Raw genomic sequence first — 27179 nt, 5'->3', positions numbered from 1 at the left:
ATATAGAAAACAGCTAGACTAATCTTGCTATATTCCTATATATCTCTAAGAGAAATACTAAGATCTAAATCCTACTTACAGAGCAAAGCAAGTGTTGGTTAGTTGTTAACAGGTCTGAAGACAAATACAAAATGCACCGCTTTCCCTCTACGATAGGTCTTAAATTGATAATACACATTACTGCTGACTTATCTCAGATTGCATCATTCTGGTCACTTCTGATTTAGTTCCCTGGCTAACAAATGTAGCATTTCTTTATGATCTGCAGCTGCCAGGAGGTTACCGAGCAGTAAAAGGCACTTTACATGTGAAACCTAGTAATTATCTCTGTCTTAAGACAATAGAAAAAAAAAACACCTAGCTCAGACATACTGTCTTTTAGCTTGAGATCACACACAGTCGTAAAATTCTTTACTTATCAGCTTATTTTCGTAGAGTTTGCAAGTTAACTCTGTATGTCCCAGTGTTCTACCATGAAAACGTGCATTACATTGGCATAGAGTTTATACACATTTCTGTTTTCTTTCCAGCAGGGTGCACTGTGGTTACATTTTTGAAGCTCAACACATAACACAGTTTTCTTACAGTTGTGAAACAAGCCTGTGGATCATATTAATGTTTACAGTGACACAGAATTGTTTACAAAATTCTATCTAGCTAGGCTGGCAGACTCTCAGTTTATCACAGTAGGTATGAGCATTTACAGAGTGTAGAACATTGTAATTGTTATTTTATGATTGTTGACTGCTTATTTTGGGGCCGATGACACAATTTTTTTCTTTAATACAAAGTTGACTTAGACAAGGGGATTTTCTGTTGCAATTAGAGTTTGAGCCCTTGAGAAAGGGATAACCATAATGTTCATTGGCACTCTAGGTGCCTTGGGTTGGTCTCTCCATCCTGGAATGTAAATGGGTTGAAGAACCCTATTAAAAGGGAGAGAATTTTACCTTGATTAAGTCATGTAATCCTAAGGTGTTGGCTCTGTAGAAAACGCATATAGATGAACAGAGCATTTGAAACTTCAGAAGTTGGGGGGATATGTGTTTGGTGAACGAACAACCTACCCTGGAAAAGCAAAGAATGGTAGTTGTTCTCTTGCTCTCTAGAAGATTTAACTTTGTTATTGAATCACAAACTAGTGATAAGATGGGTAGGTTTGTAATCATTAATGGCCATAAAGACACCACAGAGCTACTTACACTGGTTCATTATATTTACCACCAGGAACAAGAGTTGACAAGAAGGCAATTTTGCCTACCATTACAGCTTTTGCTGAAACTACTATACTGATCATGGGAGACTGGAATGCTTATTGACCTAGGTATCAGATAGTCTCAGGCAAATGTGTTTAACAGCTCAAGGTAAAGACTTAAACATTTTTTTTTTAAAAATGGGTCTAGTGGATGACTGGCAGTATTGTAACCATAGGCTGACCATCACAGGGTTTACATTCTTTTCAGGATGATGCCAACAATGGTCAGGGATTGATAAGATTGTTATTTTTAAGGAGAAACAACATTTGTTAAAATTATTATATGTAGAACCTAGAACTTTCTCAAACTATGCTTTAATGTATTTAAGGGTGTTTTTGGAAAGACCGGACAATGGGGAAAGGCACTGGAGATAACCCCACATATATGTATGATGATAATAGTTTTAGGTGGGAGGTAGTCAGCCATATGAGAGGTTTCTTGCAGGAATACTAACAGATAAACTAACTAAAGGGTTTGCATCTAGAAATAGAGGTTGTAGTGCCCCTCTGCTCGTCACTCATCAGACCCATCATAAAGTACAGTGCCCCATTTGGGATGTACCTCACAAGACCTTCCAACAGCTGAAGAGACCACAAAAGTACCTCACCAAGAGGATTACCGGCCTCAAACATTTGTCCTATGCAGCCCGACTGAAAAAACTCCGGCTATACTCAGTGGCATATCGCTTACTCAGAGGTGATTTCTGCCTGACTTACAAAGCCATGTCCAACTCAGAATTAATGGACATGCTCCACCTAAAGAAATACAAGTCACTGTGAGCCACGCACTCTAGTGAGCTAAATCTCGCCACAACAATAAATAGAACATGCTGGAGGGATAGATTCCTGTCACAAAGACTCCCCATGCTTTGGAACAAAATTCCAAACTACATTAGGCAGAGCCCCTCACTAACACTCTTCAAGAAAAACCTTGACGAGTGAATGGGTAACAGAAAATACACCCCTAGGATCACTTCATTGGCTCTGCTTGACAGAGGATCAGTTAATTAATCAGTGGGGCGGCGAAAGCCGACACACTCTAGCTAGGCTTATAAATTCCCTCGGGCAGATAGCCTAGTACTTACCTATGAACCTATTACTCTGAAGGGATGGGACAGATTTAAGGAGCAGATTAAACGCCTTTTTAAAAAATATTTTAGGGATAATAAAATGGAGGATAATCTTAAATATAAAAGACTATTACAAGAATTAAGACATCTATAGCAATCACCAATTCCTTTAACAAGAGAAAAAAGAGTTCAAGTTAATGACTTGAGAAGGCATACAAGGGCAAATAGACCAGAAACTGATGTTTAACAATGATACCTCTGTTGTTGGTGGGTCTTGATGTAGAGACAGTATTTGACAGAGTAAGCTGTGATTTTATAAGTAGGATATTAGAAGCATTTGCATTCCCTGATACAGTAATATGGTTAATTAAAAGGATGTATGAAGGATCAAAGGCAAAAATTAAAATGTAAACAAATGGAGTTTTTCTCCCTCGGCCTCCACTGAAAATGGGCATTACCCATACTTTTTTGGTAAACAAAGACAAATAAATAAATAAATAAAATACGGTAAAAACAAAAGGCTGTACTTGTTGTGATTTAATTCCTTATTTGACCAGCCTCTTCTGTAGTTAGGCTGTTTGACGCTAACTTCTCCTTTGTCTGTGGATCATTAAGAGTTTATTTGACTGCCTACTTTAGAACAGTGATAGCAACCTATTTTCATGCTTCGTGTGAGTTTGCAGCATATGGATGGGGCTGGCTACCTTTTTTGGAAACAAAGGGCTATGTGGAACTGCTTAACATTTTACATCAAGCTGAAGTACAGTGCAGTTATGACCTCCAGGTATTGTATACATGCAGAGCCGGATCCAGCACTAGGCGACTAAGCCAGTCACCTAGGGCCCACTAGCTGGGAGGAGGGCCGCTGGCCAGGAGATTTATTTTTTAATTTAAAAGGGAAGGGAGGTATCTCTCAACTGTCCAAATTTTCACATAATGTCCAGATTTTTGTCTCCTATGTTTAGTCTGTTCCTCATAAAATTTGTATTTTTCTGAGTTCATTGTGGCAAATCAGTGAAGACAGAATTCACTAAATAATGACAGGCATTTGAGACTCCAACTTCATATACTTCAGAATATTCTCAATAACACAATACCTTTTATTCTAGCAACTTTATAAGTTTGTGAGAGCAATATTTAAAGTTTGTTGTTATTTTTTGGGGCTCTGTCCCCACATTATTTTTGGCTTTCCCAGATTGTTTTGTGCTAAGAGGTTGAGAGGTGTTTGTGCGTGTGTGTAAGAGGGAGGTAAATAGGGAGGTGTATGTGTGTGTGAGAGAGAGGTAGGTGTGTTTAGTGTATATAAGGGATAGGTAGGTAGGTAGCATACCTCTCAGTGGGCCAGATTTCTGTCCCATATTTGGTCTGTTCCTCATAAAAAGGCCTGGAGTTATTAAATAATGACAGGCATTTTTGTTTCAGACTTTATATCCTGTAGAAATATGCATACTAACAAAAGTCCTGTTATTGTAGCAATTTTCTAAGCTCATGAGAGCAATATTTATACTCTGTCCCTGTTTGTTTAGGCTTTGTCCAGATTTCTTGCACAAAGAGGTTGAGGTGTTTGTGTGTGAGAATGAAATGCCCTAGTTAGGGATAGCAGGTGGTTAGTAATTTGCTTAGGGTCAAACCCTGTGCCTTAGCTACAGGAGGCAAGAGCCTGAATCCTGTACCCCAACTACCAAACTGCATTTTTCAGGGAATTGAATTTCAGGTACAATTTTCAAGGAACTGTGTGCTTTAAGGGAAGAGAAGTTTACTGCTGCTCTTGCTAAGTCTGTTTACAGTGTGTGACTGTTTTGTTTAGCCGATAGTATCACTATTGTAGCATACACTGTATTAGCAGTCTTAGTAGCACAACAGGTAGCATATCTATTTTTGTTGCAGAAGGCTGTGGGTTCTACTCCCACAGCATGTAGATGGATTGCTGATACTGTGTTGTATTTTAAGAGGGGGGAGGGGTGATGCAGTCCTGAGTTTGTCCTCCTGTGGAGGAGATGCCTAGTAACTATGAACCTGTTTTCAGTTTGCCATCCATTCCCTATTACAATGTAACATAGACAATTTATTCTTCAAAGGAACTCAGGCACTGAATTTGTAGATGAAACACTAAAATATAAAGTTGTTTAGCAGCAACCTCTTCATTAGTTAAAGATCTCTCTAATGTGGAATTATTCAGATGGCTTTTACTTCAGCAGTAATTGTGCACATTGACTGATGTTGGTGGATTGTAATGACAGAAGTTTGCCTTTTATGGTTGAAATGTTCTGAATTGGGTAGTTTTGTCATTATTGGTTCATTTGTTTTGTTTCATTGCTTACTAGAAAAATGTTCAAAACTATAAATTTAACACATGCTGTATTTTATAATTTAATACAACCAGGAAGGTGAATCAAATAACTGAAGTTTTTACGAAAGTGACAATTAAAAGGTTATTACGCGAAGGTTCCCGGTTTTGTTTTCCTGCACTACTTGACAATTTTTTGGTTCTGGTTTTCGGCTTTGTCAAGCCCTCAAGTGTTTCCAGTTTTTGTTATTTAAATCAAATAACTCTTGCACGTTTGCATGGTCCTAAAATGTATGCAAGGGGCCTATGCTTTGAAAACAGCCCGAAGGTAAACTTAATCTGCCACTGACCTGATGAATTTTCTTAGAATGTGGATTTCAGTGAATGTGAGTTTCAAGGGCAGTGAAGTTTTAATGCTAAGTTTTTCATTCTAAGACTGTATTGCTTTGTTTAGCAAATGTCTCTCTGTGTTTGTAGTATAACATGTGAAATATAAGTTTTAAATTAAATCCAAATTATCATTGTAGAAGTAAAGCAGAAAAGAATATGCACACTGAGAGTTTTGAGCAGTGTTTATGGCAACTGGGGAGATGTAGCCAAGTAGTGGGACACTGGAATGGAGGGAGGGGCCCGATCCATTACCCTGCCTAGAGCCCTATTTCGCCTTGATCCGGCTCTGTATACATATGCAAGGCTTCAGAAGTCCTGTTTTGATACTAGATATCTTAAATTCTTGAGGAGACTGGACTGTGAACTATGTATTAGGCCAATTTTTTGAGGCCCATTCCTTAGACTTCCTCAGAGTTTTCATCCTACCACTGGATAGCGGTTTTCTTCACACTGGGACTGTTTGATGCTTTTGTATTTTAAATCAAATCTCGACAAGTAAGAAAACTGTCCAGTCCTCTGGCAAAAACATGACTTGTTTTCAGGCCCTCAGATCTCCCAGCATTGTCGGTGAAGCAGTGTGAAACTTTCTGGCTCCTCTTCTTGACACTGAACTTAAGGAACTTATTGTCCACTTAGTCCTAGGTGTTTATTGGAAATTTGTGCTACACCTATGTGATATTTTTTATACCATTAATGTTAAAAATATTCTTTTTACTGCATTCTGTTCCTCTGTCATAGAAGATTTTAGTTATTTCAGTACAGTTGAAACCTCAAAGGGATGGAATAGTATGTGCCAGTTACTGGCTAATTTCTGTTTTAAATTCTGTCTTTTGTGCCTTTATGGCAATCTTAGCTGCTGTCTGTACTCAATTTCTTATTTAATCATATAATTATGGAGTCATACCAGAGACTAGTTCAGGACTTATGAAAAATCAGTAACCTGGAGTGATATTGCGCAGAAAAGTACTGCCAAACACTAATTCTTAAATTAGGTACTGAAAAGCATCTGGTATGGTATAGTGGGATTTTCTTTGTTTTTTAATTTGCTAACTGTAATGGTGTAATATTTTAGGCATGTTTGTTGAACTAGATCAGGTTCTTTCGTATGGAATACATGCAGCTATAAAAAAATCGAGCCATTAATAAAACCATTTTGTTAACATAAAGGCAGTAAGGTGGACTTCCATTTGATAACGTAAATTTCATGTTTCACATATAACCTATTGTTCAAGTAGTAAGGAAATCTCAGAACATTAATCTTTTTACAGTATTGGACAACATGTACACACTTTCTCTTTTTATAAATGATGCAACTTGTTTATCGTGGTCACTTATATCCTTTCCCCACCTCACATGGTTCTTCACATCACTCTAACAGCATTTCAGGTTATTTCTGGTTATAAGTTCAAAAATGAAAAATAGTACAGTTTTTGTTAAAGTACTGTAATCTTTTTTTATATAAAAGAGTTGTCTATTCTACTTTCACTTTGTATAAAATAGCGGTCTGTTCTGGTTGATATGTATCCCAGGACTTGTAGTTTGAATGATCAGACAGTATTTTCTACATTTAATAGCATCAGGAACTGATATCTGCAGTCTCTGACAGTAATGTTTATTTGGATCACTCCAACTATCCTGATTAAAAACAGTTAAATAACTAAAGAAATAAGTTTTTTTCCCACGGTTCCATTACGTGGCATGCTCTGTTCCACCACCTAGTATGACCAGCCTGGTTTGCATGCTTCCATTGACACTACTGAATTTTGTTTGATATAGGACCAAAGTCCGATATCTACAGATGTGGTGCCTTTTTTGTAAAAAGAGTTGGGGGGACCCCCCTGATGCTACATTTATGTTAAAGCTTCTCACCATAGATCCTCACTGTACCTCATCATTTCAGCTTACATTGGTATCTGGGAGCAAATTTGGTGAGAATACTGCGATCCAATAGTGGCTGGATGGACAACTGTACCTGCAAATATATAGTCAGTCGTTAAACTGTGGCATGCTTTAAATGCATCTCTAATTTTGGACATGGAAAGACTACATCATACTGTTTTTCATTCCAGGGTTTTATATCCTTGATTCCAGAACAAAGTGATCAGAATCACAGAGGACTTTTTTTTTTTTTTTTTTATCAGTTCTTGGGTCACTGGATCCCATTAGAGCTTAGGAGATGTGATGATTTGCTAAATAAGTAAGATATTAAATGTTTAGAACTGCGGTGGTGGTGCTGCGGTAGCGTTGTCGCCTCACAGTAAGACGTTGTCTTGTTCAATTCTCAGCTAAAGCGTCTTCTGTGTGGAGACATGCGTGAATGAACGTACCTTCGTTGAAGGTTGTGCGTCAGGGCTGGCAACTCGGTACTTAAAAATATACTGCCAGTCATTAGCGGACTGGAGTTCCGCTGTGGCGACCCCTAACCGGGAAAAGCCGAAAGATACAACAACAACATATTGTTCACTAGAATCAGGATAGATCCTAGTTTTATATATATATATATATATATATATATATATATAGGTGTCTTCCTAATTACACAAATAAATCAGCCTTCTCAATGCACTGCTAGTACCCTGTTTGATTCCATTTTTATGTTCAGAAAACATTTGAATGAAGTGCCACAAAGAAAGTATTTTATGATATGTACTTTTAAAGTTAAAATCCACTGATACTGGCTTAAAGCTGTCATCTGCTGCTCAGATATTGGATATGGCAATACCTGACTATTACACAAGACATACTGGAATCATAATATAGATAGTTTATTTCTTCTTCATGGAGACCTTTAGTTGGAAATTTGTACATTAATTTTCCCTGGATCTCCACAGAGTTTTTATCTCTGCTGAGATGTCAAGTAATTGTTGGCATTTTGCTTGTGGTTCTATGAGTTCTTGGAGACTGATTTGTAGTGATTTATTGGCGCAAACTCATTGCACCCAATAATTATCAAAACAATATTTTTTTCTTAAAAAAATAAAAGTTGGCCTAGAATGTAGTGGGGGTCTCTACCACCACACCACCATACTCCAGGTGCCACAGCCTCATGGAAAAGGACAAGTCATCAGCAAGAATGTGATTGGACGTATTGGTAATTATCAGCATCAGAACTATATCTATTACACCTGGTAATACATAGATTCCCTTGGAGACTTATGTTTTGGCCCTGTCTTTATTTAACATTTGTTTACTAGGACAATCCAACTTGGAAAGAAGCCAATTTTCAGTGGAGGCCCAGGGAGAAACGCTCCAGATGTATGTCTTCGTAATGTGGGAGAAAACTGGAGCACCCAGAGAAAACCCACATGGATTTAGGGAGGACATGCAGACTCTGCACAGAAGGCACCCCAGCCAAGAATCGAACAAGAGAACCTGTTGCTGTGAGACGACAACTCAACCGCTGTACCACTGCGCCATTCATTGTCTTGTCCTTTGAAATTATGTTTGTTAATTCAAACTATCTTCAAGGACATTATGGTAATGTCAGTTTTTTTATGTATCCCTGAAGAGCCAGTAGACTTTCAGCCTCATATTATGATCTCATAGTGATAGGCTCGATGTCTTTTCAAAAGTATGTAACTTGGTCCTGGAAGAAAGTAAATGCCTCTGAGGTTCGAAACCTGGCTAGACGTTATATGTGCATTTAATAATTAGAAGCAGGTAGTTAAGAAAAAGGGCTTCTGGCCAGGTACACCCACTTTTAACCATCATCTGACCATCTGAATGATCAATGTGAATAGTGTGAGAGCCCTGTGGCCAGTCCATGACTTCATCTGTACAGTTCACTTCACCTCACCTGTCCGTATTATACACCTGGATTGGTAAAATGTTTCAGTCATTTTGCATACAGTTTGTTTTATAGGACCGTGTGTTAATGCGCTGCTTTTACTGTTTGCCTTAGAGTATATGACTTAATATTGGTGGCTCAGTTCCAGTCCTGCATTTTTTTTTTTTTTTTTGCTTCTCTTTCCTTCTTTCTATATTTTAACAGATATGGGATGTCTGTTTTTGCATTGTGAGAGAAACTGTGAGATGTGGTGTTTTTGCTATCCTAATACACACACTGTAAATGACATTGTTATTTGTATTCTGCTAATGATGCCTTCTGACGTTTAGGTTAGGAAATGAGAGAAAAACTGGGGACAGTTATGGCTGGTATTCTTGATGTACAACATTGAGACTGAGCATGTACTGCCATGAATGGTGCTGAGTGATCCAAGGGTGTCCAGCTTGGTTACTGCATGCATAATGGAGCTACGTTCCATTTGAGCATTTGGCCCTTATATATTTCTTACCTAGCTGGATGCTGACTGGACATTAACAGTTAATATACAGTATATTGGTCATTTATGAGTAGGACCCATCTTGTGATGTTAGTTTTGAAACAGCTACTTGCAATGTTTTTCTGAAAGTGTTTACGGTATGTTGCTAGTGCCAATTAAAGTTATATGGTCTGAAATGTAGACTTGAAATGTACTACTTCATTTCATGCTTTATTGTATAATGTGCTTCTTGGTAAATGTACATACGGTTGATGTGTAACTAGTTAACTGTTATTTCCCCAATGTTGCCTTTCACTGAGTTATGCCATTTAATTTTATTGCATTTTCGATTCTGCTATGAAGGGAGTCAGTCTGACTGCACAGGTATTGGGGAAATGCCCCCCCCCCCCCCCCAACAGTTATAATCAGATGTCTGCCATAACATCAGGGTTACTGTTTGTAGAGATAATATCTTTGCTTTTGCAGGAATTTCTCTTTTCACCACAGCAGTATGACTCATTGGTTAATACTTCCCCATGGGGAATGCATGCTTGCAAAAAATATGATCATCTCTGTGTGTGGTTGCTTAGTTTGAATTATGATGCCGCTGCATTAATGTGTTCAATTTGTGGATTGGAAGACAGCTTCTCAGAGTGGATTCATACATTTTCCTGTAGCTGTGAAAAAGGTACATCTTATTTTATTGGTACTAGAATACTAGATACAGTGTAAAAAAAAAAGGTTGTATCACTTTTTGCAACTGCAGAGCTTTGGCTTATTTTTAATTGTGTCTAGCTGTCTGTGAACTGCTCTGGATGTACAAAAGTCCATTCAAATATATAGGATGCAATTACCATTAAAACAACTGCATTGAAATGAAAGAAATTGCACAGGTCCTTCAAAACCATTAATATATTCAGAAAATTTTTGTTATGATGTGTTTTTATACCTTTGTTTTATAACCATTGAGTCACACACTCTATATTATCCCATTGTTTTCTCAGAAAATGATCCCATGAAAGAAGATACCTTGGTTCTCAAAATTGGCTCCATCTGCATGGCTCCACAGGCAGACAATCCTCTGAGCAGAATAGTCCTTAGAAAAGACATTTACCAGTAAGCATCTTTATGTGTTTGCTCTTGTTTGTTAAAGTTTCCTTGTTTTAAATAGACACAAACAAATGTGACATAGTTCTGCCTTGATTACATAGACTTCATGAGAAGTAAAGGTAAGATAAGAAATTTAGCCCTTTTGTTCAGCAACAAATGAATGTTGATAGACTAAAGTGTTTATTTCAATCCTAAAATGTTGGCCATTATAAAACTAAAACTAGAATTCAAAGTAAAAGTCAAACTTGTTTATAATGGACCTTGTTTTTTTCCTACGAAAATGCAGATCATATGAGTAAAGGTTCTTTTTATGACTGCGAATTCCCATGATAATGTTTCTGTGTGGCTTTCCTCCCTGAGAATGACTGTGCTTTCATAAATAAAATGTAAGTAGACACTTGAAATGGAAGACTGTTGACATAAGCATTGATGCCATGTGGATCAAAGCTGTAAAGGAAGCCTGAGTTCTGAAGAAAAATGCCTCAGTAAACACATTTTCTGTGAATGTTCCATGGTCTGGATTGTGTCATTGAGTATTTGCAAACCACACCAGTTGTATATGGCAACAAAACTGGCAACCATATGTAGCAATATGTAAAGAAATGAGATATGCTGCTTTGTGTGGTTGGCACTACTGCAGAATATGAAAGTATGGCTCACTGTATGGGAAATGAGATATATTATAACTGAACAAGTGTCTTGCATGGCAGGTACTGTGGTATGTTTTACCATCTTGAATGATTCAGTTAGTAAGGCTGGCCATATGAGATAACTACAATATATATTCTGTTTGTGTCAGATGAATTTCATTTTTGAAACCAAAGACTGGTACTGAGAAATTATATAACCACTGTTTTTTTAAGTTTATTTGGTTAATGTTTTTGTGAATTTTATGGAAATGACCTCTGACCATGCTTAATAGGAAAAAAAGTGAACTGACAATTGAATTAATTTGGTAGTCTGACAGATGCAGAAGATGGCTTTACTGTGTCTTGTTTTTGAAGTAGTAGTCTATTTCTAAATCTATTCCAAGACTGCTGGAAGTGAGCAAGTAATTTGAGAAAAAAAGATTAGCAGTTTAAGCCTGTCTGCATCTTCTTTGCTTTCTTATCCAGAGAATAATTTGTGAGTAAAATGTCTTGGAGTGTACTGTAGATGTACTAAGTGCCCTGTTTTTATAAAATAATATATCTATATCTGCATCTGTCTATCGATAGATAGATACAAGTGTGTGTGTGTGTATTCATAATGGGTTTTAATAAAACAGAAGGCAAAAATAACAGTTCAGTGGTGCAAGCTGTTCTTCAGGATCCAAATCAGAAATCACTCAGACTGTTCTTGCTGTCATGCCAGTTTATATGTAGTCTCAAAATAAATGCTGGCAGCTTCATCCTGGCCTGATTCGTAAGTAGAATATCTCCACACTGTCTCAGGCTCTTTCAAGTTGTATCTTCTCTTTCACAAAAAATTCAGGAAATGCTGCACTAGGAACAAAACTCCACCTGTCATTATAAGCCAGTTTCTGTGCTCTCCAACATCATAGAGTTTCTTTATGTATATTAAACTGACCAGTAATTGCTTGTTACCAGCAACAGTTAAAGAAACCTCTCTATCTAACACAAAGACATGCGTGTGTTTTCTTAATCAGCAGCCTATTTTCTGTACAGCAATAGTTCATCATATCACTATATTATATATCCTAGGGTGAGACCCACCATACTGGTGTTTTTTCTCCCAGGCATCTGTTGAAAATTGACTTTTGCTCATTCAGACTGTCCTGGTTAACAAATGTTTGTGTGTGTGTGTGTGTGTGTGTGTGTGTGTGTGTGTGTCTGTGTGTGTGTGTGTGTGTGTCTGTGTGTATGTCTCTGTCAGGATGGCCGAACATTATGAGCAAGTTTGCATATTAATGTGTGGTAGGAAATATCTGTGATCTGACAAGTACCTTGGTACCCAATAGTCATATCAGGTAGACTACAATGAAAGGATCCAGAATATTATTGTTAATATATACTTTCTATTTTTCTCTTTAGTGATTTTAATCACCCACCCACTGTGGATCCAGAATATAATTAATATATACTTTCTATTTTTCTCTTTAGTGATTTTAATCACCCACCCACTGTGGACACTGCCTTTAAACAAATCCTTGTTGACACAACTGCGGAGCACATCCCAGTCTCAAAGTTGAGTCTAGCAGCATGAAGTATAGACATTTGTTGCATATTTTTCAAAAGACAAGTAAACCTAGTACAAGAAGATGTTGCATTGAAAAGTGAAATGGGTCAGTTTATTGGACTGTGTTACGAGGCCCAGACCCATGCAATTCTAGTATTGCTGGATTACTTAAGCTTTGCTTCTTTTTCCTAACTAGCATATCCTTCAGTTGTTGTTTGTCTTTCGGATTTTCCCGGTAAGGGGTCACCATAGCGGAACTCCGGTCCGCTAATGATTAGCAATAGATTTTTTACGAAACGCCGAGGTGCCAGCTCGACACCCAACCTTCAACGAAGGCACGCCCATTTACACATGCATGTCTTTTGATCACTGCCCAAGCGCGGGGAGGACATGCAGACTCCACACAGAAGGCACTCCCAAGCCCAGCCAAGAATCAAACGGCATAACCTCTTGCTTTGAGGTAACAACGCTACCGCCGTACCACCGCGGCATACTAGCATATACTTCAGTAAAAGTCCATATTTATGTGGTTTCTGTTTTTGTTTGCTTTTCATCAAGGTGCAACATGTATATCTGTTAAAGTCTTCTTTATAGGCTTTTTATATCTATTACTACCCCTGGAGAAGATTTGTTCCACATGAGGCTTCAACCTCATGTGGGAAAAATGACTTTACTTCTATTTGATCCTACTAGAGCTACAGAGCTGAAATATATTTTTACAGAGACACGTTTTTTAGTTCTAGTTACATCCACCAGAATTTCATGGTTACAGGCTTTCTTGTCTATACCTGTCCCTTTTAATTTTTCATAAAGAAAGAATATCATTAAAGACTGACTCAGTTTTCATCCCTGAAGTAGCCCTAAACTAGTTTGTCCAACTGCCATTGCTATGCAAACTATGAGAATAATGAAGAACACTTTTTACATTTGCTATATGTACACTGATGGTTGAAATATTACAGATGGATTGAAAATAAAAGAAATCAGAATGACTGATAAACTATTCATTTCTCTCTAGAAAGGAAAAGGCTACCAACTCATAAACACATGGTTGAACCACTGCATTGCCTTTTAGGACAAACATAATAAAGCTTTACAGGGTGAAATCATAGCGTGTTCTACTAGGGCAGCATATTTAGAAATGTTTCTGCATCAGACATTTTAGAAAGTTTTACATGGATCATAGAACACCCCCCCCCCCCCAAAAAAAAAAAAATGAATGAACTAAAGAAACCATAGCCTGCTCATGCATACATACAGACACACACTCATTAAGCACACTAAACATCATGATACATGCCTGCCTTTCAGATGGTGTGGATCCCTAATCACTACTCCTCTTTCTTTTAAAACTTTAAATGCCGGCAGTTCTGTTTGCTTCTAGTGCTCATGTTGAAAGACTCCACAGCTGTGTATTTTATTAAGACTAAGCAAGCAATGCCTCAAGGTATCAGAACCATGTATGTAGGAGTTTATTTATTTATTTATTTATTTCTAATGTAGCTTTTTTGAACTCGCAGTTTCTCAAACATGTGTCCAAAAGCATCACCAACATCATATCACTATCATATGCTTTTTGAGTTTACATCTTCACTTTTTCATTAACTTTTTTAAAATTTCAAAGTATAGACATTTTCTAGCCAATAAACCTACATACCATTCAGTACTCTTTTTAACCACTTTCAGTTCCTTATTACTTTGATACCTATCCATATGTTTGTTTATATACTTTTAACCAGTTTACACTTGTGTGTCTAATTATTGCTGTGTAGCTGAGCTGTCTTGCTAAGAAATTGATACCCATTATATGGCCTTTTAATGCAGAAACATTGTAAGCCAGATTGAAATATTCCAGATGTATTCTTCTTTTCATGTTATCTGAAGTTTAAATGGACTCCTTTAAGTATAACCTATCTGTTTCCATTGGTAGATTTAGGTAAGTTATAAGTTGCCAGCTACCCAGAATTCACAGTTTTGTTAGACCTATGTACCTCTGGTATCAGTCGGTATAACATGCAGATAGTTTTCTTCAAGTCTTATCAATGAATACAAAATTTGATTTTCAGTTTATTTGTAATTTATTTAGTGCATTTTGATTACTGTTTGAGCATTGGAAACACTGAATAATTCAACAGTGTCAGTATGCTTACAAGTGTCACAATTATCACATCAGCTGTGTTTTTAATCTACTGTGGTATAGTGAATAGAAATGTGCAAAATATGCAGAGGTAGTATCTGAAGTAAAATATGAAATTATCATGTGCAGCAAAATGAAGCCATTTAAGTGAGCACACATGCCCTGGAGTTTTGTATTTCTTCTGTTGATTCTTGTGTGTCATGATGCATGAAGAAGTCATTGAAAATTTTAGTTTTGTATACAGGTATTTTTAAATGCCACACACATCACTAGAAAGGCCAACCAGTTTATTTTAGCTTCTAATCCAAGTATACCCTCTGGACAAGTGAAGACTGATGTAGGAAAATAGTTTGTTGATGTAAGAATGTAGAGATCATGGATATTTATTTGGATACATATAGCATACTTGGATACAATCACAATATTATTTTTTTCGTTGTCGTTTGCCTGTTTTACGATCTTAAAGAACAAATTGGTTTACGATCTTAAAGAACAAATTGGTTTTAAGAAATGGATCAGGGTGCACTTCTTGACTATTAAGAATAAAAAGAAAAATAAGTAAGAAACACAAAGGAAATACAGTCGACTCCCTCTTATCCGGTCTCACTGGGAAAGTACCTTAGGCTGGATAAACGAATGGCTGGTTAATCAGAAAAAGCATACAAAATAGCATTTATAGGTTATTTATATGTTATAAATCAGCTAGAATAACAGAATTTGTGTTAGTATGCATTTTTCTAATGAATATGAAGACTAAAACTCAAATGTCTGTCATTATTCAGCCCAGAGGAGGCAGAAGTGCTGCTCTTCTCTGTTGTCTTTTGCTAAAACTACGGCAGAAATTTGATGGCCTGTTAAAGAGGAGGCCGGATAAGAGGGAGTCTGTTGTACTAACTGAAGGTCAACAGTTCAATATAAAACATTAGTCTATGTACTTAACAACCAGACGTGTCACTGCCACAGGCCTGATTGGGACATACTGTATTTTTATTTGCTTACTAGTCTGTCATTTGTTAACTTTGTAACTGAGCTGGTTTGTGAACCCTTTTCAGTCAAGACCCTGGTGGCAAGGGCAAAGACAAGTACAATGTGTATATGGGTATGTGTGCATATATATGTGTGTATATATATATATATATATGGATCTACTACTTTTGATCGACAGCACATTTGATCGAAACACATTTGATTGACAGCACGTTTGTTCTAAAACCAGTATTCATGGCAATTAATAGGGATTTTTCCCCCTCCCCAGAGTTGTGCGACCCTCGAGTTGATATATAAAGGTAGGGGGGGGGGGTTCAGCCCCCCCACATTGGGGGGTGCGGGTGGCGAAGCCCCCCACCTATTTTCATTTAAAAGATATACATTTTCTTTTATTTTCTTCTTTTAAAGGAAACTAGGTGGGGGGCTTCACCCCCCTCACACCCCCCCTACCTTTATATATCAACTCTAGGGTCGCACGACTTTGGGGAGGGGGACAAATCCCTGTTAATTGCCATGAATACTGGATCTGATATTGTTAATCCTCGTTGATTCCTTACGCATGGGTATCTGTTCCGAGCTCGGAACCGAGCCGGCCATTTTTCAAGCTCGCGTCAGCTTCAAATTCTCGAGCTAAACTCCTACCCACAATCCCCCTCTCCCTGTTACCTCAGATTTTGTCTGCCGCATTGCCATCCAGTCGTGTCAAGCTACTTCTCTTGAGCTAAGTACAGCCAGTTGTTGTTTAATTGCTTTACAAATTACTTTTCTGTCAGAAAAGTTCATTTTTTATTGTCTCTTACCCTATCGCATCTAGCGTTCATAATTTCTTCAGGTTTTTGTGCTTTTTCCTTACTACCTTTACCATGAGGTATTCTCTGTTTACCATCGTTGGTAATCTTTTTCCGTTTTCTCTCTCATACCTTCGGGTACTCTCTTGAACCATTGTTGGTATTTTCCTATTAATTAATTTGCTATTATGGCAGATAAAAAAGGTAGTCTGGAGTTTAAGCGGTGTTCTGATTGTGGACACAAATTGCCTACTTCTGATGCACACTCTTTGTGTGTTTATTGTTTGGGAGCTTCCCATTTATCTGTTGAACCACCCTGTACTATTTGTGAGAACTTTTCTAATAGAACATTGTTGGAAAGGAAAAACAAGCTGATACTGAAGGGACTTCTAAAATCTCCTTTTTCAGAGGCTATTTCTGGGTCGGAGGTCTCAACCCCTCCTAGAACCCATAAGAAAATGGATGTTCCTACTAAGGCTAAATCTTTGCTTTCGTCCCCGGCTGGGGACTCCCTCCAACCAAAACCTAAAAAGGCTAAAGGTTCGGCTCCGGAGCGCTCTCACTTAGCCCCAGTGCTTTTGGTGCCTAGACCTTCGGCACCGAGGCTTTCGGCTCCATTAGTGATTTTGGCTCTGTCTTCTCCTGCAGCCTTCTATATATCGGCACCGAGGGCTCCTCGGTTCAAACCATTACCGTTCAGTTGGCGCAGACCTTGACCACATTGGCTCAGAGATCTTTCTCGGAACCAACGCCTTTATTGTTGACCCCCAGTTTTGTCGGTTCCCAGCTTTGGCACCGACTACCACTTCCGCACTGATCCCTGTATCGGTGCAGATAATGACTTCGGCACCGATGACTTCTTCGGTGCAGACAACAGTAGTCCAGTCTCTCTCTGCACCGTTGTCCTCGGTGCGGTCAGATGAGATGGGCACCGAGTCTGCCTCTTCTGTGGACAGGCCTGTTTCTCCTTCAGTCTCCGTGAGGTCCACTAGAAGCCTTTCCGAACATGATGTGTTGCGTCTTGTGGACCAGGTACTCCTGGCCAGAGGTATCCCACCCCTCAGGAACTATCCTTCCTTGGGAGGTCATCACCCATCTCCAAAGACCCCTTCTTATTCTCCTTCTTCATTGCCTTTGAAGTCCATGGATATAGCACAGTCTTCCCCTTCTGCCGTTCCCTTTATGGATCTCACTAAGGAACCACAGTTGCCTTCGTGGCAGGAAAGTTTTGCTATGATCCAGGATGTCAGCTGTGACACGCATAGCTTGCTGCTACACAGCCATCCAGGGACTCCAGGTCGGCAGGCTGAGCCACTTAGGGGAGGGGTGACCCCTGTCCTAGACATACACTCCTCTTCGGGTGGACCAGCCTTCCATCTGATGGAGAAGGCTTTCGCTACTGCTGGTGATACCAGACTGTCTCTATCTCCATCCTCCTCTGGTACACTAGTTTCACAAGTCGCATCTAGCGGGCACTGGGTACAAGGGCCGCAGGACATATTCCCTCAGGAATCCCCCTTTCTGTTGTCTTTTCCAACTTCTCCCACTGAGGAGGTCCACCAGAAAAGTTTGTGTAAGAGGAAGCACATGGACTCCACAGAGGAGTCCCTCACCGAAGACACAGATTTCGATGAGGGGGAAGGATCCCCTCTGTCACCCACTAAGGTATCCTTTGGTGATATCCTCGAAATCCTGAAACAGAGAGTGACTGGCAGTCCTGTAATCCGACCTCTGAGGAATCTGTGTTCCTGCAGGCCTTTCGCGCCCGGCCCCCTACCTCCTGGGTTACTCCACCTGCCGATGAACTTGTCCGGCTCATCGTGCAGAATGCTTGGAAGACTCCTGATACCGTCTAAGCTATTCCCCGGAGGCCAGATAAGATCTTGTCCCCTCCTGCTTCGGATCCCCATTGGTCCAAAGGTCTTCCTGTGGATGCTTTGGTGGTGGTGGCCGCAACAAAAAAGGATCTGGCAGAAGAAGAAAGCCAGACTGTTCATCCGCCTAACAGAGAGTCCCGGGCCCTGGACAGGATAGGGAATCACACCTTTGCTTCAGCGACCTTTGCTATCAGGTCCCTGAATTATATGGCGCATTTTACCAGGCTTCAAAGGGATCTGGTTTCTGAGCTCTCTGAAACCTTGGCTGGTGCTGTGTCTGATGAGGTCCATGACAAGGTGGCCTCTCAGCTGGCCACCATTGAGTCTATATCTAACTCCTCTATGCGACTGATATCTCACGCATCAGAAGGAGCAGTTAGAGCAGCGAGTTCAGCTGCGGTCTTGAGACGACACGCCTGGATGCACTTGTGCAACTTCACGGAACCCTTTAAGTCTTCTTTTCTTAATGCCCCCATTGAGACCTCCTCGTTGTTTGGGCCCAAAATTAAAAGCACACTGGCCAGATGTGAACAGGAGGGTAAGACCCTTTCTGCCGTAGGTGTTCGTTATTCTTCCCCTCAACTTGCTTTTGCTTTCTCCCGAAATCAAAAGAGTGGGAAGATATGGTTCAAGAAATCTCAGGGTCCTTTCTGTGACACACAGGCCGAGTTCTCCCCCAGAGGAGGCAGATGGGGAAACTCACAGGGAAGACGCTCCATTCGGGGGCAGAGGGGGTCCGCATAACCAGGGTTCCAGGGATTCTTTCCCCTGGTCAATCCTACCAGCACTCCTGAAGAGCAGCCCAACTCCCTTCCTCTGGAGGTGGATGGGGGACACCTTGTATCCTTCTGCCTGGCTAACCATCATCACCAGTTCCTGGGTACAAAGGATTATAACCAGAGGTTATCATATCCCCTTCGATCTTTGTCCCGTCCCTTTAAAAAATCTACCCGACATTCCACCCAGTCAAAGGGAAGAAGCAGCACTAGAGATAGAAAAGCTGCTAAGAAAGAGTGTCATCCAAATAGTCCCTCCAGACCAGATAGGATCCGGATTCTACTCTAGACTATTTTTGGTGCCAAAGAAAACCGGAAACTGGAGACCAATTTTGGATCTCAGTGTATTGAACAAGTTTGTGAGAGTGCAAAAATTCCGGATGGTCACAATACAGTCTATCCTCCCTCTTTTGGAAAAAGACAATTGGATGTGCTCTATAGATCTTTAAGATGTGTACTATCACATAAAGGTGGACAGGCCATCAAGAAGATTTCTGTGCTTCTGTGCGGGAGCCAGTCACTACCAATTCAGAGTACTGCCCTTCGGACTCTCTACAGCCCCCAGAGTGTTCACAAAATGCATGGCAGTTGTCACAGCTCATTTGCGACTTCAAGGATTCCAGGTGTTTCCATACCTAGATGACTGGCTCATTTCCGCCCCCACCAGACATCTACTGGAAAAAGCCTTGGCATACTCTCTCCTCGCTACTCAAAGGCTAGGCATAACCATAAACTGGCAGAAATCCAATCTCACCCCATCTCAGTCCACAGAATTCATAGGGGTTATCTTGGACACAAAAAAACTGCAGAGCTGCTATCCCAGAGCATAGAATTCTAAGGATAATGCAACAACTAATTCCAATCCTTTCAAAGGAAAAATCCATGGCTCACTCGGTTCTACAGCTGTTGGGTTCCATGGCAGCCTCCATCACCACTGTTCCCCTGGCCAGGTTTCAGTTGAGGCTTTTACAATGGCTACTGCTCACCCAATGGTATCCTTTTCAGCATCCTCTTTCAGCCATGATTCGAGTAACCCACAGGTGCAAACAGGATTTAAATTGGTGGATGACACACAGTCTCTCACAATGGTCTTACCCCTTCTCCCCCCAGCAACCCAAGGCCACAGTGACCACGGACGCCAACCTCATGGGGTGGGGGGGGCTATGTCAGGGACAGACAGTCCAAGGCACTTGGTCTGAACTGGAGGCCCATCTGCATATAAATGTTCTAGAACTGAGGGCGGTGCTCCTGGCATTGCAAACATTCCATCCCCTGCTGCCACCTGGGACAATTGCGATTTAATCAGACAACATGGCGGTGGTCTGGTACATCAACAAGCAAGGTGGAACCAAATCTTACCCCCTTTGTCGAGAGGCCATGAGGATATGGCAATGGGCGATGGCTACCAACCGTTTTCTTCTAGCAACACACATTCCCGGGAGTTCCAACGTGATAGCAGACAGACTCAGCAGATGCATTCTTCAACCTCACGAGTGGTCCCTGAATCCCTTGATAGCGGCGGAGATCTTCCACCGGTGGGGCCGTCCTTGCTGCAACCTCTTTGCATCCCTGACCAACTACAAATGCAGCAACTACTTCGCCCTGATTCCCCCAACGGGACAGTCACCCAGGGACGCTCCAGTCCACGATTGGCCCTCGGGTCTTCTTTACGCTTTTCCACCCTTTTCCCAGTTTCTGAAGAAAGCCCGTTGGTTGAAGAGCAAGGTGATCCTCATAGCACTATATTGGCCTTGACAGATTTGGTTCCCCTTCCTTTGGCCTCACCTACTAGATCGACCATGGATTCTCCATCCGATCCCGGAGTTGATCTCACACCCACAGAACCTGATTCATCCCAACCTGAACAGCCTGAAGCTAATGGCTTGGCTACTCCAGTTCCCTTGATTGCCAGGCAGAATGATCTTTCTTTATCAGTGCGTGATATTCTCATTGCTTCTCATAAGTCTTCCACTACAATTACTGATTTGAGCAAGTGGAAAAGATTTACCTGTTGGCTGAAAGATAAACAAGTAGACCCCTTTTCAGCACCAGTGTTAATAATATTAGACTATCTGGCCGACCTGTTTCAATCGAGTCTGTCGGCTTCTACCATTAGAGTTCATTTGGCTGCAATTTCTAATTTTCATGAGGGTGTCCAAGATTCCTCTCTTATGTCCCATAAATTGTGCAAGACCTTCATAAAAGGTGTGAATCATCTGAAGCCACCTTTTAGAGAACCTATTCAACCATGGGATTTATCATTAGTTCTACAAGCTCTGACAATGTCACCTTTCGAACCAGCCTCTTCTTGCGACCTCAAGTATTTGCCATGGAAAACCTTGTTTTTGGTCGCTATTACTTCTGCCAGGTGTATTTCTGAACTTCAAGCTTTATGTATCAAGAGTCCATACTTGATTTTTCATAGAGATAGAGTGTCTCTGATAACTAATCCATCATTTCTGCCTAAAGTGATCTCTGAAATGTCCATTAATCAAGCCATTGAATTGCCAGATGTTCATCGTGTTACACTGCTGCAGTCATTACACTTGGGGTTATCCTGCCGTCAGGCAGTTCCCCAGTCGGCCAGAGTTCCAAAGTCTTGGTCCGGCATCGGTTGCTGTCGCCTCCTCCCTGACATCAGTGCGACAGGGGTATATAAGATGCAGCCGACGCCATTTTCTTCAGTCTTTCTTGCCGCGTGGTGCCCGAAGCAAAAGCAGTTCGCAAGTGCCGGTCGGCCGTCTCCTGGGATTTGCATTCCGAATCCAGAACCGAAGTCTTCTACAAAGCTAAGTACCCCGTTGGGGAAACTTTTTCTTGCCTCAGACCGATGTCAGTAAAAGTTAATAACTGTATTTCTTGTGGGAAGCAAATACCTCATAAGGATTTTCATTTCTATTGTATCCCATGCCTAGGCCCAGACCACAACGTCACTGGTTGTCGGTTTTGTGCTAGGTTTAACAAGCGCACTATTAAACGTCGGTTTGATTTTGCCCAACATTTTTTTGGTAGAAAATTCAATTATACCATGCCATCGGAACTTCCGACGACCGGAATACACAAAAAGCGCAAAGACAAGGAAAGACATCCGAGGCCCAAAACTGACGAAGCCTCTTCTAGGCCAGTCGCCGGTTCTCCGGTTTTCAGCAAGGCACCTTCGCAGCCCCTGACGACCGCTTCTGTAGAACCATAGGCCGCTTCTGACTCTCACGTGGAGATGGCTGGGCCTTCGGACGCACAAGTTATTCAGTCTACCGAGACTAACCTTTCAGAGGGATCCGGAGTATCTGAGTAACCCATAGCTTCAGAGGGTGTCTTCAGACCTACTCAGTTAAGCATTAAAACCTCAGCTAAGTCTAAGCCTCCTTTAATATCCAAGAAACAAATACAGAATTCTCCAGGGCAGGCCTCCATGCCTAAGAAACAAATGCTCAAAATGGCCGAAGACCTAATCACTCTGATCAGGGGTCACATCCCCCTCCTGATAAAAGGCCTAGACAGGATGCAGACTATGACTCATCTGACCGGGTGTCCATCTCTTCTGATTCATCCTCAGACCTAGGATACTCTTTACCCCCTTATGAGGATTCTGATGCTGAGGAATCAGTTCCATCAGCCTCACCACCTGAGGACTACTTCTTTGGGGAAACCCTACATACCATGAGGAAGCATTTCCACTGGGAAGGCCAGGATTACTCAGAATCCAAGAAAAGGCTCAGAGACTTCCTTTTATTACCTCAACACAGATCCCTTGCTATTCCGCCAGTGTTAGATATTGTGGATGATGTGTATACTGAATCCAGCTTAAATCCTGATTCCTTATCTCCAGCCCCTGTTAAACCTGACAGATACTACAGAGTCCCTGACTCACATAAATTTCTGTATAAAAGCCCTGTAGCTGACCCTGAAACTATTTCTCAGGGACCCAAAGGAGTTAAGGCCTCATCAGCCAAGAATCCAGTTCCCTCTGACAGAGATTCCAGAGCATTAGACAGATGGGGAAAGAAAGTATTTACGTCTGCAACTTTAGCAATGAGAGCCTTAAATTGCCAGTTTCACATGCTAAAATATCAGCAATTTTTACTGTCTCAGTTAAAACAAAAAATGTTTCTAGAATCAGATCCTCCTAATTTTGAAGAAATGCAGGATTTATTGTATGCAGCTGAACAAGTGGGAAAGCATACTTTGCAATGTGGTTTTGATTCTCTAGAGGCCTCCTGCAGAGCAGCATTTACAGGCTCTGTCAGTAGAAGACATGCTTGGTTAAAAGAACATACGTTACCAGATCATGTTAAAGCAAAATTATTGGATGCACCTTTGCAGCAGGATGTGTTATTTGGAGTTAAGGCAGAAGAGGTATTAAAGAAAATGGAGGATAAGGCAAAATCTATGCAAACGGTGAAGGATTTCTTACAGGTTCAGCCTCCTAGATTTACCAGAAACTGGCCAACTAAGAATTGGTCCTTTCTAATTACAGACAGACCTCAAAGGGGAAGATACAGATGTTCAAGAGGTAGAGGTCAAACACAAGGTCCTTACAGGCCTCGACAATGGGTTGCATCAGGCCAGAAAGAAGTGAAAGACAGGCCCCAATCATATAAAAAATAGCTCCAATGACTTCCCACTACAGCTGCCAAACAAATCCCTCTTGGCAGCCCCCATGGGAGGAAAACTGGCACTCTTCTACCACAATTGGCAAATGATCACCAAAGACAAATGGGTCCTCAACATTGTATTTCAAGGTTTACAGGTTCCACTTTCACACTCTGCCAAGGTTAAAAGGAATGCCAAATCTGCCACCAAATCAATGGGCAGAGGCTCAAAAACAAATTACAGCACTCATGGATATGAGAGCTATTCAACAGGTACCATCACAGGAGCAAGGACAAGGATTTTACTCAAGACTCTGGTAACCAGAAAGGACAAAGCCTGGAGGCCCATTCTGGATCTTTCATCTCTAAACACTTACCTGGTTGTTCCGAAATTCAAAATGTTGACACTACAGCAGCTTCTTCCCATGCTTGGCAAGAAAGCTTGGCTCGTGACTTTGGACCTCAAGGAGGCATACCTGCATGTCCCTATCAGACAAAACTGCAGAAGATACCTCAGATTCATAGCTGGTTCAATGCACTACCAATTCTCTGCACTGCCCTTTGGCTTATCTACTGCGCTCAGGGTCTTCACAAAGTGCCTGGCACCAGTAATTGCATTTTGCAGACGGAAAGGAATTCAAATTTATCCGTACCTGGACGACTGCCTGATTCAAGCAGAGAGCAAGGACATTCTTCTAAAGCATCTGGCGTTTGTAAAAAAGTTATTAAGTTGCCTGGCGTACACAGTAAATGAAAAGAAATCAAAACTAGTGCCCTCACAAGAGATTATATTCCTGGGTGCCAGCTTGAACACAACGGCCCAGATGTCTTATCTAACGCCAGACAAGCAAGGACAACTGACTCAATACTTTCAATTGATGGCAACAAAGACCCAACTCCCTGCAAGAAAAATTCTGCGGGCCTTGGGTTACATGGCATCCTTCATACTACTAATTCCATATGCCAGACTGCATATGAGGAAACTACAATGTTACCTAAAGAATGTATGGTCTCAACACTGTCAAAGTTTGGAAACAGGTATACCACTAATCCCTTGCCTTCAACAGGAGCTTCAATGGTGGGCTCAAGCTTGTCACCTCAACAAGGGACAGCCTTTTACACAACCCACAGCCAGGCAAACTCGGACAACAGATGCATCTGATTACGCCTGGGGAGGACACATGGCAGGCAGATGTATTCAGGGCACGTGGCCCGCAGAACAAAGTCATCTTCACATCAATCAAAAAGAGATGCTAGCTGTACAAAATGCCCTTATAGCTTTCAAGGACCTGCTGCATCCAGGACAACTACTACTAAAGACAGACAACACCACAGTTGTGGTACATAAACAAGCAAGGTGGCACTCACTCCTACCCCCTATGCAGACAAGCTATGACCTTGTGGAACACAGCTATAAACCTTCAAGTTCATCTGCAAGCACAATTCCTGCCAGGAGAGAAAAACAGACTGGCAGATGACTTAAGCAGAAACATCATGGATCCACACGAATGGGAATTGAATCCACAAATATTCAGAATGATAACACAGAAATGGTGGAGCCCGGACATAGATCTGTTTGCATCCCCAATAAACTGCCAGCTACAAAAATTCTGCACAAGGAGTTACATCCACAAGCATGGAAAGTGGATGCCCTCTCATTCAGCTGGGAGAACCTACAAGTATACGCTTTCCCACCACTACCTCTCCTGCCAAAGGTACTCATAAAAGCCAGGCAAGAAAAGCCAAAGATGATCCTGATTGCACCAGACTGGCCACGCCAGCACTGGTACCCAATCTTAAGGAGCTTAGCACAAGAACCACCCTGGATTTTTCCTCAAATCCCACATCTGCTGACTCAGCACAACAATCAAATACTACACAGCCAGCTAAAGACCTTAAACCTAGCTGCATGGAAGATTCATTAGTCAAGCAAGCAATGCCTCTCGCCAAGGCTGTTATGGATGTCATTCTCGAGGCCAGAAGGCCTAATACCAGGAAAGCCTATTCGGATAAAGGGAAGAGATTCTGTGCCTGGAACCAAGCTCACAGCTTTTACCCTCTTGTCCCAAACATTCCTCAGATACTACAGTACTTAACTGAGATGCTGGACAAAGACCTCTCCTTCTCATCCATCAAGATCCATGCCTCTGCCATCTTTGCTCATTACAACACGGATCCACCAATTTTCTCTAATCCTCTGTTAAAACAGTACCTCAGAGGGGCTAAAAACATAAGAACCGCCCCATAGAGCACCTACTCCAACTTGGGACCTCAACTTTGTTTTGGAAAAAGTAACTTTACCTCCTTTTGAGCCAGCTAACACAGCAGAATTAAAATATATCTCTTGGAAAACTGCTCTGCTCCTGGCAATAACATCAGCACGAAGAGTTTCAGAATTACAGGCACTAATGGCAGTGGAACCTTTCCTCATTTTCCACCAGGACAGGGTGTCTTTAAGAACTAACCCTACGTTTATGCCAAAGGTGGTATCCAGTGTGGCTGTAAACCAAACTATTCACCTGCCAACTTTTTATCCTAAACCACAGAATAAAGGGGAGAGACTACTGCACTCTTTGGACATTCACAGGCAGTTACGCTTCTACTTGGACAAAACCAAAGCTTTCAGAAAATTTGAGCAATTATTGGTAGCATATGCTGCAGGAGCACAGGGAAAAGCCATTTCAAAACAGACTATCTCAAAATGGATAGGACATTGTATACATTTCTGCTACACATACCATGGTAAACCTGTACCTAGCAGCATTAGATCTCACTCTACCAGGGCAACAGCCACTTCAACTGCCTACCTCAGGGGAGTACATACCAAGGATATTTTGGAAGCAGCAACTTGTAGTTCTGTACATACCTTCACCAAGCATTACCATCTGCCTCTATACTTTAAATCCAGAGCTGGCTTCGCCACTGCAGTGCTGCAGGGCCTTATAGCCACCCCTAATGCCTTATAGAACCAGCCACCCTACCTCAGCTTTGGGATTCTACCCAAGTGTAATGACTGCAGCAGTGTAACACGATGAACATAGTACAGTTTTGCACCTACCATAAATGTAGATGTTCTAGTGTATACACTACTGCAGTCCAGGTTACCCTCCCTCCTTCCCCTCTTACTGGCTGGTACATACCTATGTCTTCTACCCTTACTACCTATGGGAGCATTTGCTGGTAGCTGTAAGTTGTTTTTTGCTTTTCTTATGTATGTTTTATTAGCAATTGGAATTGCCTACCTATTTAGAGGCACCTGACATCTGGGGCAAGAAAAACTGAAGAAAATGTCATCGGCTGCATCTTATATACCCCTGTCGCACTGACGTCAGGGAGGAGGCGACAGCAACCGATGCCGGACCAAGACTTTGGAACTCAGTCTGACTGGGGAACCACCTGACGGCAGGATAACCCCAAGTGTAATGACTGCAGCAGTGTATACACTCGAACATCTACATTTATGGTAGGTA

The 27179-nt window shown here is 41.1% G+C and overlaps 1 protein-coding gene across 1 annotated transcript in view; it reads left to right on the top strand.

Annotated features, from left to right (window-relative positions):
- VPS13B (vacuolar protein sorting 13 homolog B) overlaps nt 1-27179 on the top strand; it is a 5424989-nt gene that overhangs the window by 3091741 nt on the left and 2306069 nt on the right. The window contains exon 30 of the mRNA XM_044065647.1: nt 10269-10380. Coding sequence (XP_043921582.1) covers nt 10269-10380 — 112 coding nt within the window. The remainder of the gene's footprint in view (nt 1-10268; nt 10381-27179) is intronic.

This window comes from Protopterus annectens, chromosome 3.part0 (assembly GCF_019279795.1).
Source record: "Protopterus annectens isolate FY-2018-M chromosome 3.part0, PAN1.0, whole genome shotgun sequence".
In the NCBI taxonomy this organism is placed as follows: domain Eukaryota; kingdom Metazoa; phylum Chordata; order Ceratodontiformes; family Protopteridae; genus Protopterus; species Protopterus annectens.
Note: the sequence above shows the minus strand (reverse complement) of the source record. Positions and strands in the feature narration are given on the sequence as shown.